This window comes from Thermobia domestica, chromosome 9, assembly GCF_964235325.1.
Source record: "Thermobia domestica chromosome 9, izTheDome1.hap1.1, whole genome shotgun sequence".
In the NCBI taxonomy this organism is placed as follows: Eukaryota; Metazoa; Arthropoda; class Insecta; order Zygentoma; family Lepismatidae; genus Thermobia; species Thermobia domestica.
In genome coordinates, this window is record NC_137462.1 from 167488972 (window position 1) to 167508477 (window position 19506).

The following is a 19506-nucleotide window of genomic DNA, read 5'->3' on the forward strand; positions in this document are numbered from 1 at the left end:
TATTAGAGAAACAAAAATTAACAACCACATAATATTCAAGTTATTTTTTTCTAAAACTAAGGAATTGCTTACTTTTGAGATTAGTTTTTTTCAGACGGTTTTATCAAAAACTGCTCAAGCCAGATTGTTGAAATTTCATCAATAAATATGTTACTAACAACCCTATATAATAATGTGGTGTAAGCAGTTTCTTCTGAAGATATCCATAATGGATATGTCCAGTTTGTTTTTGAGGTAAGTTTTACCACATGAACTTGCAGATCTAGATACCTTTGGCGTAGGAGACCCGAGATCGATTCCTGGTGGAAACCCATGTTGTTCGGATCCACATTACGCTGTAGGCAAATGTCTCATATAACCAGGCTGCTGAAAGGAACCCTAAACTCAAAAATCTAAATCATACTTTTAGGTAGTTTCCTCCAACTTTCCAACTGATTTTGTCCATATTTCATTTAAAAAAAATTTATAAGAAAAAATTTAAATAAGAGTCGTTTATTCTTGAAATATCCACAAGGGGTGGTGTATTCTCGAGGTGAGCTTTTCAAACAAAAAAAGCTCATATTTTATAAACAAACATAATAACAGCATTTCAAGTGAAAAATCAACAAGGAGTAGTTTAATCTTGGGGTAAGTTTTCTTCGAAGTTTTCTGAAAATGCATATTATTATTTTGTTAATATTCATAAAGAAACGTTTTAGTAATAAGTGCAATATAACTCCATTTAATTTTACAAATTAAAAGAAGGAAATTTAGTGTGGTAGTCTGTATCTTTTCTTTCATTTCCCTTTAAATATGTTTTCCATTGTCCAAGCTTTGCTTTAGGTAAACGTAAATTTGATTTAAACTACTCGTTGAGTAAATTAATATGTTTATTGTAAATATTATTAACATGTAACAGTTTCGCCAGATATCCACTTTGATTTCAGACACTAGATAGATAGTCTGATGAAGCCAACTTGAATGGTTGGTGAAACTGTTATGCGTTAATAATTTCTATAATAAACATATTGTTTTGCTCGACAAGTATTTTAAACCAAATTTAAATAAGTTTTAAATAGATTTATCGGATATCATTAGTTTTAAATAGTAAAAAGTATCATGTTTACTTAATCTAATTTCATTTAAGATATCTCGATTTTAAGTCATTAAATTAGTAAGAGTAATATTAAGAGCCCCTCCTCCACACAAATATCTTGCCCAAATTATTAATGTTTGGAGTGAAAGGAACTGAGGCGAAACAAAAAATACTTATCAACCTTTTATTACGCTACTAAAATCCTGAATTACTTACAACATACTTCAAACAAATATTCAATTATAGGAAGTCTAGGAAGTCTCTCAGGAATCTACACAACAGTGCTAGTTCTTGTAGAATTACTAAAAGCTTTTGGAGTTATTTATTATTTATAGCTTGAGAGAAGAAATGCAATTACAGGTGTCACGAGTACAAAATCCCAGTAACTATTGATGTGGAGCGGTTTAAAATTTCTATTATTTGTGGCCTTCCCAAACTTTTGTGGCTAGTTGCTGGGCTGCACTGAATGAAGTCCATGTTCTGAACTTCCTTTCTGACACAATGAAAATTTCTTGTGTTAGTAATTTGGTTTTTAAGGGAAGAAATTTAACGTTGTCGTACAGTGTACTAAAATGTTAACAGTTCACTAACTCCGTGTTATGGAGTTTAAATACAGGTATTAGATTCTCACTGAATTTTATTTATTTTTTTTTTTTTTAATTTTATCTTTGTAGATCGATCCAGTCAATGTTGTATGACATTATTGATAGGCAAATACTAATAACTGGCGATCCTACCGACTGCATTACTGTTAAAGTATGAAAAAAAAATCACTCATTCGGCAAAAACTTGTTTAGCATACTCTTAGTAATCGTTGAGAAATAAACAATACATCGTTATTATATTCACATTGGTCACAATATTAAAATAACACTACCATAGTTGAAACATTGGATATTAACGTACATCTATTTTCGAAAACAAAATATTTTAAACTTAACAGCAGCAATCGATAATTACATTATAGACTCACTCCAAATCTGGCAATTACTTGTCAATCTTCCATCTTGCTCTCCTCAGGAAACAATATTTTTGTGTGATTTTTAACGTCCTGTAACGACTTGTAGATAAGTCTCAAATACGATATTTGCACGACAGTATAACATATCATAGATTAATTATCTGTCAAAATTTCAGATTTTCAAACTTAATTTTCCGGTTTTGAAACATTGTAACTTACTAAAGGAATCAACTCTCCGTGTTTATTTTTGGTTTTTCATATAGTACTTTTAGTAGCCGAACAATATTAAGCCTGAGATTACATTCTTTCTTGAGGAGATATGTCTTCGAACACTATAAGTTGGTGAACTTCAATTTTAACTTTTTACGTGTATTTGGCCTATTTTGCATACAAATTTCATTAAATATGTACTGGACTTAAGATAGGCTGTTCTTTCCTGAATAAAATTATTTATATTTTGATCAACCTAGAATTCACCAGATTGAGTAATACGAGTAAACCCATAGATCTCTGCAAACGCAAGAATCAGATCGTGTTGTCAAACAAAAATAGTTGCCATCCGAGTTAGGAAAACCATTTTCTTTCTTTCTTTTTTTTTTTTTAAAAAGTACTTTTGGACTGTAATCATAAAAGAATCAACGCAAAAAAGAAAAAAATATTTGAAATGGTCAAGCAATCGATTATATTTTTTTTTTATCTCATACACTTGAATAGATGGACCCTTTTGTAAATAATTAGGTACTAATCTGAAAATAGTGAAAATGATTGTGCCATTTTGATATTACACGTGTCTGTCCCTATAGTATAGGTCAATTGAGATTGATCTTCCATTGTGAATCAAGAGTGAGACAACCATATCAAAAGTGAGCATTTTAATTATTACTACTTGGAAATCCCATAGTAAATAAGAAGACAAAAGTTAATATGGATTAGTTAACAATCTATGTTTACGAAAAGATTCAAAAGCAAAGAAACCGACCTAAGTATTGCTAAGCATTAGAACAAATTTAGTGCAAAAATGAAACTAAATTTGAAATTGAATTGTTGACAGTAACGATAACCAAGAGGCACATAATGTAACCAAATGATCGGCTTAGGGAAAGGCAAGCATTGCATGGGAATGTTGAACTTCCTTTTTCAGTTTAATCGAAAGTTGGAAAATGTGGCTTACTATTGTTATCCTTCTAGTCGCTCAAATATACTTACCTACAACAGTTTGTTCTGTGTCGTAAGTAATAAAATCTGATATTTTGTGATCACCAACATATCCCTTTACTGTGATATCAGAAGAAACAACTAATGCAACAGGAAATTCTTTTCCGCTTCTAATAATAACTTTATCAACATCCTGTAATAAGATTAAAACATTAAAATACAAGTAAAGTAAGAAAAGTAAAAGTCTTATCAAGCAAATTTTGTGGATAAAATATTTTATACAAAATGCGAATTCTAACTTATATCAAAGTATATCAAAATGCTAACGTTTTAATGCGCCTTGCTTTAGTTTTATCTTCAGTCTAAATATAAATCTGTTAGAATTCGCTCTCACGTGCTCATATTTCAAGTATTAAAATGAATGAATAGTAATATCTCATCTCTATGGCCTTTGAAACCTACAGGTTCAATGCCGCATTCACGAAAGTCTTCCATTACCCTCTCCTTACGTTAGTCAGTCAGATCAGTTTCTACTTCGTATTCCTATTTCTCCAAGGTCCCTATAAATGAGTACAAATTGGTAAAACCAAACCTAACTTGGATGGTGAAGTTTTATTTTTCTCATTATAGATATTTCCATAGGAAGTTACTTGAATATATAATTACAATCCAATTTGTAACCTTGAAATTTGACAAAGAATATTAAAATAAAATTTAAGAAAAAAATAAAATATGAATAACATTCACTTACAAATATTTATTCTCTGTGGATTAGTAATTAACTTACTTTATACACTATATTTGCAGCGAAATCATTCCACGTGTAGTCATTAAATGAATGTTGTACAATGGTATCGCCCAATATTCGCAAATTTTGGAAGACAGTATTGGACGTGATTAACTTGGAATTGCTCAGATCCTGATACTTTGTCAGTAACTCTAAAAATCTTTCATGAATCGTTCCTTCAATCTGAAATTTAAATAATGTTAAACAGACCCCTCCAGAAAAAAAGGATGGAAAAATCATGATTAATCTAAGAGATTCTTTTCTGAAATAAAATTGTCTAAATATTTTATAAAATTACTAATATTGGTTGGTTAGTGATACTACCGAATTAATTTCTTCTTAAATATTCTGTGTCTCAAGCAAAAAATTACTTGAAAATTATCATTCAATGTTTAACGTCCCGTTTAGCAGCGAGGCTATACGAGACGTGGACCTACTGATTAACGTGGAATCCGAACCACATGAGCTCCCGCCGGAAATCGAACCCGGATCTCCCACGCCACAGGCGCGTACACTAACAGCTTAGCCACGAAGGAGCTCACTCAATGTTTCGTATTAGTCATTTTACTTACTGACCATCCACACAGATATTAGTACAAACACTGTAGCATATATAGGAACATGAATCATATAAAGGCAGATATAGCGAAGTAGTATTTTAAAGGAAATTCGACTTTTACCTCGTTCATTTGTAATTTCAATTCAATTGAACAATTATGATTTGCATTACCCATTGATTTGAACCATAATCGAATTATGAGAGAAATAGTTAATACCAATGCAAACTTATTACTCAACTACATGCTCACATACTATAGTCATTGTAAAACTGGTAGTTAATATTATAAAGTTTACAGAACTTCTCAAATTATTTTTAATGTCATTCTAATTTGTAGATTTTCATAAGACCTCAGCTTATTCCAAAACCTAAAGGTAAGATGATGGCCATGTGAATGTATATTACTAAGAAAAGAACGGAACTAATGTCTGATATGCTGTCTCCGAAACTTCAGTTGGAATGCCTGGTTTCGACACAGATAAACAGCTACTTACTCCCCATGTGATATTGGTAATTTTGTTTTTAATAGTTTTTACATTGTACAAATTTCTCTTATGATTACATGCCTACATGAATTGTAATGTTGTTTATGATTTATATTATATATATATATATATATATATATATATATATATATATATATATATATATATATATATATATATATATATATATATGGTGGAAAGACTACAAGGTGGATGCAATGCAGCGCTACATTCTTGTCGTTCTGGCGTATGACGTCATCTTGGTCTCAGACATGGCGAACGAGAGGCAGATGAACTTTCAACAAGCGCTTGCTCGCTGGTATCTTACACGCAAACTTCTCTTGTATTTGTGGTGATCTTCAACGAAGTGAAAATTTTAGTACAAACAGTAATTATATAAACGTAATGTAATCAATGATTAAGCTAAGTGAAATCAAAGGAAGATATTTACAATAGCAAAAGCATGGTGGAAAGACTACACCAGTCATTCTTAACTTTGTAATCATGACTACAAGTCATTCTTAACTTTGTAATTCTGGAGGGAACCCCTAAATATGTATATATATAATTATCAAAAGTTATTATTAAAATGAACAAAAATGTCAAAATCTGAGTGTAAAAACGTCCGGACAATATCGCCCTGACGTGGTAGGTGGATACTTTATTCTCTTGATCAATCATAATATATTGTTATATATCTTTGTAACCGTTAATCATTATTACGAACCTCCCATTCGTTAGTTAATTTTAGTGCAAGGTCCCGTTTCAGCACCCAGGCTATAGGAAATGCATACTTCCAGAATGAAATGGGATCTGAACTCATTAACGCGTTCAATGCTCTCCATGTGCGTAACTCGAGGGAGGTAATGCCCCCTAGAACATCGTGCCTCCCTTCTCAAGTTACATGCCTGTTTCTGTGGGGAAAATTTTGTCTCAGTATCTTATAGAAATGATAGAAATAATCACCTCTGCCGCTCCACCTCCCTCAATTCCGAATCCGGGTCAAGGTTTAACGTCCCGTTTAGCTAGTTCGTCTTTTTAAATTGTACTATTGGTTTTTTGTACGAAGAATAAACACAAGCCACTGTATATACTACTATTACATACTATTAATACTAAACAGAAACTATATAATGAAATCGTGTTTATGGAATTTCATTTAACATTGCATTTATTTATTTTTTTCATGTAAAACTTACCATATTTTAGGTTTATTTTGTCCTGTCGCCTGGAAGCTAAAATCCATTTCTGGAGACATTCCCCCTGTTCTTGAGGAAATCTAAAGTATTTTATATTAGTTCCTTTACTTTTTCTGTAGTAATTACTACAGCCGTACGCTGCAGGCATTCTCGATATCACTTAACAGAATAAAGTAACAAAGAATTTCCACTTGTCACTTCCAGCCGCGACTTTTCCCGTTGACCCTTGCTACCCAGATGACGTCACAGCCACGACAGCGCTTCAGGCAACATGCGCATGCAACCACCTTGTAATCTTTCCACTCTGGATTGGATTAGGTAGTTTACGTTCGGATATGCACCTACGTTGTTTGGCAGAAGTTTGTTTGGTATGTATCATTGCATTGCATTATATTATCTCGTTCCAAGCCGACTAAGTTTTCTATGTATGTATGTATGTATGTATGTATGTATGTATGTATGTATGTATGTATGTATGTATGTATGTATGTATGTATGTATGTATGTATGTATGTATGTATGTATGTATGTATGTATGTATGTATGTATGTATGTATGTATGTATGTATGTATGTATGTATGTATGTATGTATGTATGTATGTATGTATGTATGTATGTATGTATGTATGTATGTATGTATGTATGTATGTATGTATGTATGTATGTATGTATGTATGTATGTATGTATGTATGTATGTATGTATGTATGTATGTATGTATGTATGTATGTATGTATGTATGTATGTATGTATGTATGTATGTATGTATGTATGTATGTATGTATGTATGTATGTATGTATGTATGTATGTATGTATGTATGTATGTATGTATGTATGTATGTATGTATGTATGTATGTATGTATGTATGTATGTATGTATGTATGTATGTATGTATGTATGTATGTATGTATGTATGTATGTATGTATGTATGTATGTATGTATGTATGTATGTATGTATGTATGTATGTATGTATGTATGTATGTATGTATGTATGTATGTATGTATGTATGTATGTATGTATGTATGTATGTATGTATGTATGTATGTATGTATGTATGTATGTATGTATGTATGTATGTATGTATGTATGTATGTATGTATGTATGTATGTATGTATGTATGTATGTATGTATGTATGTATGTATGTATGTATGTATGTATGTATGTATGTATGTATGTATGTATGTATGTATGTATGTATGTATGTATGTATGTATGTATGTATGTATGTATGTATGTATGTATGTATGTATGTATGTATGTATGTATGTATGTATGTATGTATGTATGTATGTATGTATGTATGTATGTATGTATGTATGTATGTATGTATGTATGTATGTATGTATGTATGTATGTATGTATGTATGTATGTATGTATGTATGTATGTATGTATGTATGTATGTATGTATGTATGTATGTATGTATGTATGTATGTATGTATGTATGTATGTATGTATGTATGTATGTATGTATGTATGTATGTATGTATGTATGTATGTATGTATGTATGTATGTATGTATGTATGTATGTATGTATGTATGTATGTATGTATGTATGTATGTATGTATGTATGTATGTATGTATGTATGTATGTATGTATGTATGTATGTATGTATGTATGTATGTATGTATGTATGTATGTATGTATGTATGTATGTATGTATACATACATACATACATACATACATACATACACATACATATATAGGGTGGCGAGCCCCAACCAAGAGTAAGTGAAACTAAAGTAGTAACTTACTAAGAGAAGGAAATTTGCGACTTCCAGTCGAGTGCTGAACTAAAGGAGTAAATTACTACAGAAGTAAAATTTTCATTTACTACTGTAGTAAATTTACTCCACAAGTGGTGGAGAGCACCATCAAAGAGTACACTACTACATTAGTAACTTTAGGAGTAAATAAGGCCAATATTTACTCCTAAGCAGTAGTAGGAGTAAAGTTAGAGAGTAAGATGAGTTCTTTGGTTTCTGCGTGTTAAATATCGAATTCTATGGATTACCTGGTCTACGAAGAATACAAGGAGATGGCAGAAGAGGTACACATCCCAAGAATGAGGCTTTTAATGGAGAGAAGAGATCCACTGCGATGTATAGCGACAATGATTTCAAAGAGCGGTTTGGGTTTCGTACGGAATCTTTCGAGTCGCTGTTTTCTATGCTGGAGAAGTAACTGAAGCATAATTTTTACAGGAACCGTGCTTTGTCTCCTAGCTGCAACTTCTTTTGTGGCTTGCAAATATTTCGCACTGATATATACTTATCAAATTGTATCAGGGGATCTCATTAACTGCTAGAAGAGCTTTTAACAGAATGATAGACTGTTCTATTGCCTTAAAGCCACTGTATGTATCCATGCCACAGAACCAAGAAAATATATCAATGAACAAAAGGGAATTCTATCGAATTGGTGGATTGCCAACTGTCATAGGGATCATAGATTATGTATATATATACCCATACTTTGTCCTTCTGGAGCACAAACAGAACTATATAGAAATAGCAAAAATTTCTTTTCTATCAATACACAAATCATTTGTGATGCCAATATGAAGTTTTTGAACATGGTAAGCCGTTGGCTGGGTTCCACACATGATGCACGCATTTCGGACAATAGTAAAGTTGCTGTAGAATTTAATAATGGACAATATGATGGGTTGCTTGTTAAGGAGACAGTGGACATGCTCTCTCCAAACGTCTTATGACTCCTGTATTTCTACCCCACATAGGAGCCGAAGGGCGCTAGACTAGAGCCCGTATTGGTACAAGATGTGTAATAGAACGTACATTCGGTGTTGGAAGAAACGTTTCCAGTGGTAATGTTGTTGTGGCTGCTGCAGTTCTACACTACTTTGGAATAGAACTGAAGGCGTGTTACATCTTAATGCTATGGATGCAAATGACATCAACCAATATGCATTTCATACAGAAGCAGGTGCTGCAAAGCAATCTATCAGAAGGTCTATTATACTTAATTATTTTTAATTAAAATTGTACCTAATTTTCTAGTAAAATAACAAGTTAGTGTAAAGACTTCATTCTTCAATGAATAAATAAGGCACTTTTTTTTTATTTACGTATAATTTTATAGTTACGTTTCTCTTTTTTCTTTTCTTTTTCTTTTTCTTTTTTGCAATCAGGGAATTAATATTTTCATTTTATTTCTTACTTCAGTACACAAAGTTATACAATAAAGGTGTTTTGTTAATTTCTAAGAAAAACAAGATGTCTACTTTTATAATTTTGCTAACACAAATTGATATTAGAAAGTAGTAATTAGAAAAATTGAATGTACTAATACTGAAATAATATACACAAATATTATGTCATGTGGAAAACAAAAACACATAAACCACTAAAATAATAGCAAGCAAATAAAGATGTTTTATACATATCAAACATATTTATATTTATTTACAAAAAACAAACTTCTCGTACATATTGCCTGAAGAACCCGAACCTGAAGTTTGCTCTATTTCATTCTTGAACTTTCCATTTAAAGTTATACTCTTCTTCCATGATTTGTCCTTGTCTTTCAATTAACAACATTTTTGCATTATATTCCTCTCGTATTAAACGCATTTTTAATGAATGAAGCTCGTTTGCTTTTTCCAACAACTTCCTGTTCAGGGGCGGATCCAGGGGGGAGCGATCAGGGCGATTGTCCCCCAGAAGAGGAAACTTTCTTATTTTATAGCTATATATAAATAAAACCCATCCCGAAGTTTGGAGCCCTTAAAAGCAGCAGTATGACAACCCCCTTCCCCAGAAGTCGGTCCTGGATCCGCCCCTGCTTCCGACAAGCTTCAGCTGCCGATAGAAAACGAAATGCACGTGCCAACAGTGTGCAGAAATGGCTTACTTTTTAGTAGAAAAGGCGTTACTACTTGAGTTATAACTAAAGAAGTAAATGGAAATTGAGCTCTCCAACAGTTACTAAAAGAGTATTTTACTACGGAAGTAATTTACTACAGTAGTCCAGACTAAAGAAGTAAGAGTTACTACAAGAGTAATTTATACTAGTTTGGTGCTCGCCACCCATAGTATTTACTGCGCATGCGTATACGTTTGCGCGCTTACTTCACTCATTTAAAATTATTGTAGAATGCAGAGTTTCATGGCGACGATGTGTGACAATAATCCATTTTCATCTCGTGTTATAATCACAACAGAGGACAAAAGGAACAGAGGAAATTTGGTTTATATAAGGATTTAAGAAAATACATATTTCCAACATAGCAGTAGTCAGTGTCAATGCGTTAATTATTTACAAACGAACCATAGCCTTATACTTTGAAACTTATGCGACGACAGTAAGTAAGCAGACGATCTTGCTGTTCATGTCTCTCGCTACCGAATCACGTGAGCCGCGGAGTAATACATTTCGCTTTGTTTACGTCTACTTTGTTCTAAGGCTGGAAAGACTTTACCTCTCTCTCATCATATGTATATACCAAAACAAACGTGTGAATCGTTCGGCTAAATGAAAATGAAATGAAATATTTGAGTTTAACGTCCAACGATTATGCCCTTTAGGCTCAGTGTGACGATGATTAGGGCAAGTGAATGATATATCTACACACAATTATATATACACTCATGTATCCATGTTCTTTGAAAATCATTTTATTTTACTAATCACGTACTGGTGATCTGGTAACAGTTTAAACTATAAATTGTCGTAATTTGAAAGCTTTTCGAATTTTTTTCCTATTTTATTACCATAATACAACTCTAACATTTTGTTTATACTTCATATTCCACCATTAAACAGAAAATAAAGTAAATCTAAGGTAATTTTTCTACTAAAATATTGTACTTTTACTGTAAAAGAATATCAAAGAATTCAACAGTTCATAAGTTTTTTTTTTTAAAAAAAAAAAAAGCTGTTTCACAGTTATGTATACTGTAAATGTTTAAAAAAATTAAACAAGTTCAACCTAAAGTTACATTGGCTTATAACTGAGTATTATTATAAATAAAAAACATACCTGGACATCGCCTTGAAAATTTATATATGCGTAAGTATAAAAGCCCTCTAAGCTCTGATTAGTTGACAAAGTTATTAAGTTAGTAGTATCTATGAAATCCACCAGACCATCTGATGTCACATGATGTACATTTAGATCTCCCTTGAAAACTTTTCTTCCTAAATGAAAAAAAAAAAAAATATGCGCTTTACTATAAAACAACCATATAAACCTAGGACACTATAATAATAAACAAGAACAAGATAAAAAGTAACAGTGCTCCAAAGAGGTACCACTTACTGATATTTTTTTTTTCGTATAAGCATCTGCACCAGTGGTGCCAGTTTAACTAAATGCATGTTATGCTATTTGTTTCAGAAGATGGTGGACTGACTCTCGCAAGTGATGTCTTGCGAAATTTTTACATACTAATAAAAAAAAAACGTGTGCTAAATGTATTTACCAATATAATCAACAAATTTTAAGAAAGAAAATAAATCATTGTTTTACGAACCACTAAGTTATCAGTTGCATGTTCCCTACACAGCACAGATTCGTCGGAAAGCACAACATGGCTTAACCAACTCTTCCCTATGTAACCGTGGAGCTGAACTATCATTAGAAAAGCAATTTTAGAATAGCGAAAGGATACAAATCATTTTCTTTATGACTATACAGAAGAAGAGCACGAAGAGAACAGAGTATTATACGTAAAGTTCTTAAAATCAACACATTGATTCTATTATTTTGTTTTGCTTTCCAATGCTTCTGGTTTATTCTGTCATTTATATGTTCGACAGTAAATGATAATGTCATTCTACAGTTCTTTTCAGATCAGAAGCAAATCGTACCCGATATTTAACGCAACGTTGCCGGGTTGTGAGCTCTCCTTTCCCTTCTCTCTTTCTCCACCTAGCGTTATAGCAAATTGATTGACATTATTCATAATGTTGAAAGTGTTATTCGAATAAGAATTTAGAATATTCACTGCCCATGTTGTCAATATAAATAAATCCAATAATTTGATTTTTAATTTATTCCATTAGAAGTGTTAAAAGCTCATCATCTATTTCATCGTGCTATCACCATCGTCTATGATAATTTGTATTTTGTCGCTATGTTAGCCTGAATCTTAAATCTACTGTAACAGGGTACAACTTTTCTTAGTTACTATTTCATGAAATCTTCTATTGTGATTTTTCTATATGTTGTGCAAAGGTTCATCCGAGTCCTCCTGTTACATGGTTAGCTTCCCATGAGTACTTTCTTGCTTCAGTACAGATAAATCACACATACTAAATGCATTCTAAAGCCTCTGTTTTTATAGTGTTGGAAATTAAGTTTTTACTTTTCTTCTTCTGATGCGAATTTCTTTCTTATGCTCTCGCAAACACAATGCGAATTTTATTTACTAAGAATTCGAGGAACAGTTATACGAGTAAACGTAAAAAGTCCTGTTCCAGCCTAATTGAATCAGTTCTCCGCACCTAGAAACAGTTAAATTTGTTCTGGGTGCAATAACATGGTACCATTTAGGTGTCTACGCGTTTGTTCAATAGGTTCATATGTTGAGTAGAAGGGAAGAGAGAGGAGAAAATGGATCAAGAAACAAACATAAAACCCGAATAAAGAAATCCACATTGCCTATACCGGGTGAAGAAATATTTGTTTTAATTTTTTTTTTAATAAAATAGAATCATCTACTTTATTTACACTACTTGCATTATACAAATATTTTACATATGAAATTATTTAAAAACACACATTACAGCCAAGCATGAGCGTTAGATGTAAAATGAAATCTTACACAGTTTAATGTCCCACGTTTATGTCTTGTAGGCTAATGGAAACCGATAATTAAGGCATGTGAATGATGGAAAATGTGGTGAAATAAGAATGTGGGATGAAACGGGATTATCCCGAGAAAATCTACCGACACAATATTGTCCACCAGAAACTTACTTGCTCAAGGATTGAACCAGGGACACCACGCACCAGAGGTAAGAGCTCTATCACTGAGCCACTGCGTCCCCTTCCCCTCGTGGGACGTTAAACTGAAAGACTTAATTTCTTTTTTAGTACTTACCTTCAATTTTATTAGATGTTGATAGCAGTACATATTCATCTGGAAATTTTAATCCATTCACATGTATTACATTTACATCCTGAAGGAATGAAGATTCCTGAAAAGTAAAATTCGTTTTCAACATTTCAAATTTGTGCTACAGAAACATCAGTAACATTCATACAAAATAAACTGATGTTATTAAAATTCCTCTTAGCTATTTAGTAACAAGAAGTTTATTCAAACACTTACATTATAATAACTATTTTCAAAAGAAATAGAACACATACTAACTCTTCCTGCTCTAGAACACATGCTAACTCTTGCTTGCATTCCTAGGTAGAATTGTTGAAAGTTAACTCATATATTCTTTGTTTCTTTGAACTCTACCCTTGTAGGTTAGTCCAGCCTCCCTGTTCAACAATGCTATTGAATCTTCTGATGTCTACTTATTACTGAAGTCAAGAGAAAGTGCAACCTTCTAAAAGTTCGTCCAACCTTTTTCTTTGGGAGCGGGGGGGGGGGGGGGGACGAAGAGGAATAGAAGCCCTTTTAAAAAATATATTTTAGTTTATGCATCAAAATATGCTGCCCATGGATACAAGCAGGCCCGTATCCAGGGAGTCTAGGAGGGTCGCCCCTTCCCCTAAATTTTTGCTGGATCCCTCTAAAATTTTCACGGTAGGCTTGCAAATGAAATATAATATGGTGATGAACTATAATATTGTTGGATATCCCCCCCCCTAACTTCAGCCGAGCCCCCCTAAATTTTTGGGCTGGCTACCGGCCTGGATACAAGTAACGAACTTCCAAAAAGAAAAAAAATATCTATTTACTAGAAGGAAAAAACTGTTTTTATTTATTTTTTATTTAATTTATTAACGGTACTTCCTTTAATAATAGTTCACCTGCGTTTTTAAAGATTATGATATGTAATGTAACTGCGTTTTTAAAGATTATGATATGTAATGTAACAATGTGCCATGGAGAGATGATATGACTGAATTGAAAACATTAATTCACAAGAATATCAATTGACTTCACGAAATAATCAGTAGAATAAATTAATTAAATAATTTACAAAATTACCTTTACGTTCATGACTCCAAAAATTTCTTGATCTTCATTTAACATTAAAAGTATGTTCAGTAAATCTGTCCACAGGATTCCATTTATAAAATCAATCACTAAATCATGTTTGGCTTGCAGGATGTCAAGATTTATGTAACTTTGCACGGTTTGATTCCTGTTGGCGTGTATCGCTTCCATAATATTGTTATCAGGAAATAGATACCCATTAACTGCATTTCCTACAGTGGAGTATTTTGTTTCTATGCCTTCAAAAGTTACTGATCCTAGAAGAGAAGCATTATTATGATATTAGACGTTTCAGTAATAAAGCCTGCAACATTAATTAAAGTCGGCCATTAACAGATAGCAATAGATAGTGAAGCATCAGTTAGAAATTTAGTAACTAACTACTACTACTATGCTACTTGATAACTCATTAGTCATTATAAATATACTAGAGAGAGAGAGAGGGTAAGAAAGAAAGTTACATTACTTCCTATCTTCATGTTTTTTTTTTTTTTTTTTTTAAAGTTTAGAGTCCTTTTCCAAGTTTAAAATGGAACTCGAACCACCATAGTTCGTTCAAATTTTAATGTTCTGTTACTGGGAATCAAATCAACATTTCTTGTAGTTTCAACAGTAGATTTCTTCTGATAGATTTTGTTTTCTAATAACTTTTGAAGGAGTTTTATCGATTTTAGTGGTTTTATGCAGAGATGCAGCGAGTGAGTGGGTCGACTAAGTAACTCATTGACCTGCCGTTTATCATGGCTCCATGTTGTAAGTATTTAGGAAAGTAAGAACAAATATACTCAGTCATATGTGTAATAATAATAATAATAATAATAATAATAATAATAATAATAATAATAATAATAATAATAATAATAAGGCTCCCTTTCTCAGGGTTCTATGGTCGAAGGAAAGGTAAGAAGCTTGACCATCTCGCACAAAATATTTGTGCAATTGGATGGTTGATTTGGAATTTAATACCTTCTAAAGCATCGATTCTTCATGTGACGTATGAACTTATAGCTGAACACGTGATACGAATTACTTGAGCTCTTACCGGGAATGAAACCTGGTTTTCTTCTTTACTTATCGAATGTGGCGGATAATACACAAGCACGTCACCGTGAGTCATGGGGAGTATGCAAATAAACGATGAGTAGATCATGGGCTACGCTTTCATTGCCCAATATCATTTCTCACAAAGTGATTCATCACAATGAGTACATCTAATTAATTCAACTGACTAATTCTATTTATAAAATCGAATATTAATACTGAAAGGAATATTTACTAGAGGCAACCCACATTTAAAAGTGCTTAATCAAATCAACTATTACACTACGGCATAACATTTATTTATTAGAATACTTAAGTATGTGAACATGCAGAAGAAAGAACGTAATTTTACCTTTTACTATTACTGAGACGCTTTTTGTTTATAATATGATTAAACTGAATGACAAACTTGTTTCAAAATATTCATTAACTTTTCAGTCTTGTAATACGACTTTAGTCGATGCGTATAAGGACAAACGAATGGCTGATACAAGAGGCACACTTCCTCAACTCCTGGTTAATATATATCGAATAGAAGAGCGATTCCAGTGTAGTCTTCTGCAACTCCCAAGGTTGTCTATGAATTCACCGCTTCGTACAAGTTTCAATTTCCAGACGAAGGGTAATCATCAGAGTAATCGAACACTTAGAAAGTACTATGAAACTATGTTCTCATACTACTTTAAATGTCAGTTAATAATTTTACTTCTCATCAATTATTAGCTAGTCATGCAACAGTCTATGAAATTATGAAAAATAAAAGTATCTTCGATGTTGATTACTTTCTTTCATAGAGCTTTTTAAGTACTAGTTTCTTATGAAATCCACCATTTTGGCTTAAATAATAATAAATCCTAAATGAGAGTCAGATTTCATTAATATCGAGAACATCACTTTAATTTATTAGGATGTATTAATAAGATGAATTATCAAACAGTATGAAATTTTGAATCATATGCAAACACAGCTGTTGCCTTATGTATTAAGAATCGCCTTACAGTTATCAAGCTGATAAAGCCACTCGAATACACATTGGCACACGCAGAATATGATATTGTGCTAGAGATAATTGTTATTATGACCCCAGCATACAACATTTACATTTGTTAAAAGAAGGTATATTACTTACCTAAAATTTCAGAGCTGCACATTTCTGCAGAAACTTTTAGATTTTGTAAACTTCCTCCAAGTTTTAAGACGACATCCCCTACAACATTAAGGCGTTGTGTGTAGGTTAGTTTACCATATATCTGACATTCTTCACTATTGAAGATTAAATTACTAGTATCTATATCATTCAATATTCCTATATTTAGGGCATCTGCAGATAACGAAAGTACAGTTTTTCGCCCACTGATCTTCTCCAATTTATCCAATCTGGAAAAGAAAAGAATAAGTTAATTTGAATAAACATTGAGTATTAACTACACAAAACTTTCTTAGTATTAGTGCTACGTGTATAAGTTCCGTTACACTTCATTATTTTTAGAAATAGATTTTAATTGAATCTTTATACTTAAAGATGATAGTAGAAAGTGTTCCCTCATCGTTAAGATACATTCTTGTGCTGTTACAGGCTAAATAATAAAGTGCTCAATAATTAACATATAACAGAACTAGTGTTCCTCATGAGACGAGAAGTTTCTCGTCTCGAAAATGACCAGAAATAAATTTTTAAATTCGAGTCGAAACAAGAAATTTCTCTAGTCTCGTGGACAATATTATCTCCCTCTGATCTCAAACACTGTTCTAGTATTACATGAGCTATAGTATAAGAACCAAGTCGATAAAGTTAATGTATGAATACAATGAAGACCATTTGTTAACGTTTAAAGATGCACAAGTCATCACACAATATACTCCAATTATAAATAGGGTTTAAATACTTATATCACACCCTTTGTGGACCTCTCGTAAGGCGGAATGATTTTGTTCACTTTTATATGAAATTAAGAAAAAAAAATCAGGATATAAATTTTGTACATAAATTTACAAAACTACTCTAGATAATTTCAAAAAAGGGTAAGAAAGAATTCGAGAATCCGTTCTTGCCTGTTTCGCTGAATGTCTTAAAACTATGATATTACTGCATACCTACGTAGTCAGCCACGTTCGGCGAAACAGGAATTTCTGTTTGGCCGATCCTGTTCTTCCGAGAATTAGTTAAAAGCTAATTTATGTTCACAAATACATATGTATATTTTTTCAATCTAGATTTTATTTCCTCATAGTTGATTTCAATAGGTCTTGAGATTTACAACAGGGAAGTTACGTCAGCAATGGCAGTAAACTGGCTTTGCACCAAATTATCTTTTAGGGCCTAATTTACCTTGTACTTATTCTTTAAATTCTGATATTAGGTACAAATATTTCAGGAAAAATTTGCCATTGCAATGTCCAATATGTGTGTCTTACATACAGAATTTTAACTTAACTTTACATACCTTATTCAGTTCAAAGAATCAAAGTTATTTAACAAATGCAAACAACTGATGTTGCAAACACTACTTTTTTTTTCTAATGTTTCTTCTCAATCGATTCTGTAAATGAAATGCAATATCTAGATTTACATCCTATGGTACTGCCCTTTAGGTTAAAGAAGACAGATGTATTAATGAAAGAGAATTATGAAATAATTAGGATGAGAATCTAGGAGAAAATGGGAGAACCTGAAGAAAACTCATGGAGACAACACTGTACACTTCTGTTCACAAACACCTTAAAATCTCTTTCAGAGACTAAGTCCAAAAACGTGAGCCCAGATCCACCACAATTTTTACAGATTTGCACTAAGGGAATTGCATTTTCCGTTCATTTTTCATATAGACACTAGTTGCAACAACTACTTGTGCCGACGGTAGCCGAGCGTGGTCAGATACTGAGTCTTCGTAAAGAACTTGTGAAATTTGAAGATCGAGGGTTCGAAACTCAGTCTCTGATGTTCTTTTATTTATTTTTTAAACATGAGCATATAATGAAATAATTAAAAGTGTAAGATTTGTTACACATTTAAATTTCAAATTTAATGCTTTGGTGTTGAAATTGGAGTTTATTGCCTATATTGAATTTTCTTTAACTTTTAGTTCCAAAACAAATTCTTATAAGATTTCTCGGTTTGAAATCTCTAAAATAATCAGTGGCACTTGGATGGGTATGAAATTAGACTGAAATAAATGCAAATAAGCATGTAATTAGAAATTTATACGTCAAACTAAGTTTATACGATGATAAAATACATTCCTACTGCAAATATATTTGATAGCCAATTAGTCATACAATACTGAAAAATCTAAATATATATATATTTTTAGACAAAGTACACTCACTGTAATGAAGGTAAGTTTATATTCTTTACTGTCACGAATACAGATATCCATCATTTACTGTAAAACGAAGAGTTGTGCTCCCAGCTTTATGAAGAATTTCCATATTCTTTTTTGCCTTTTCGTAAATAATCATACGATATATCATTTTTAAAAATATTTGGTGATTTGATAATGAAAATGGGTACGAAATTTTCACAAGTAAGAAATAATATATCTCACGTGTAGTGTAAAGTGTAAATGAAAACTTTAAGACAACTGTTAAGAATATAAACTGATCATCCGACATTCAGTCAGTAATTATCAGCTGCTGTCTTTTCGAAAAGAATGGCTACCAGGAAAAAGAATCGCAGGACTTTTACGTTGAGATTCTCAATTTCACTTCTCTCTCTTGAAAAGACGTAGAAAAATTGAAGAACAAAAGTAAAATTAAGTGGGGCGTATATATTATTAAACCATTCTAGTAAGCAACCTGATAGAATTGAAATGTTACTTGTCGGGGCTGGTTATGTGTTAAACGGAAAATTAACATTCCGTAAGTTGTAAATAATGTATAATATAAGAGTTAAGCAGTCTCGTTTTAAAATAAATTGTATTGAGACAGGGTGACAACTAATAATGGAAATATGCCTCACACCAAACTTATCCTTTTGTTATTGTAAATGCAATTATCATAAATCATGAAATAAAAGGTAAATATTCACGCAAACAGTTATCATGACATATTTAATAAATGCCAACTTCGAACGGGTTCTGAATTTTCCAT

At 32.1% G+C, this 19506-nt stretch overlaps 1 protein-coding gene across 1 annotated transcript in view; it reads right to left on the minus strand.

Annotated features, from left to right (window-relative positions):
• fs(1)N (female sterile (1) Nasrat) overlaps nt 1–19506 on the minus strand; it is a 216697-nt gene that overhangs the window by 68214 nt on the left and 128977 nt on the right. The window contains exons 10-15 of the mRNA XM_081772155.1: nt 16547–16794; nt 14368–14633; nt 13300–13396; nt 11235–11392; nt 3979–4161; nt 3243–3384 (exon numbers count right to left, since the gene is read on the minus strand). Coding sequence (XP_081628281.1) covers nt 3243–3384; nt 3979–4161; nt 11235–11392; nt 13300–13396; nt 14368–14633; nt 16547–16794 — 1094 coding nt within the window. The remainder of the gene's footprint in view (nt 1–3242; nt 3385–3978; nt 4162–11234; nt 11393–13299; nt 13397–14367; nt 14634–16546; nt 16795–19506) is intronic.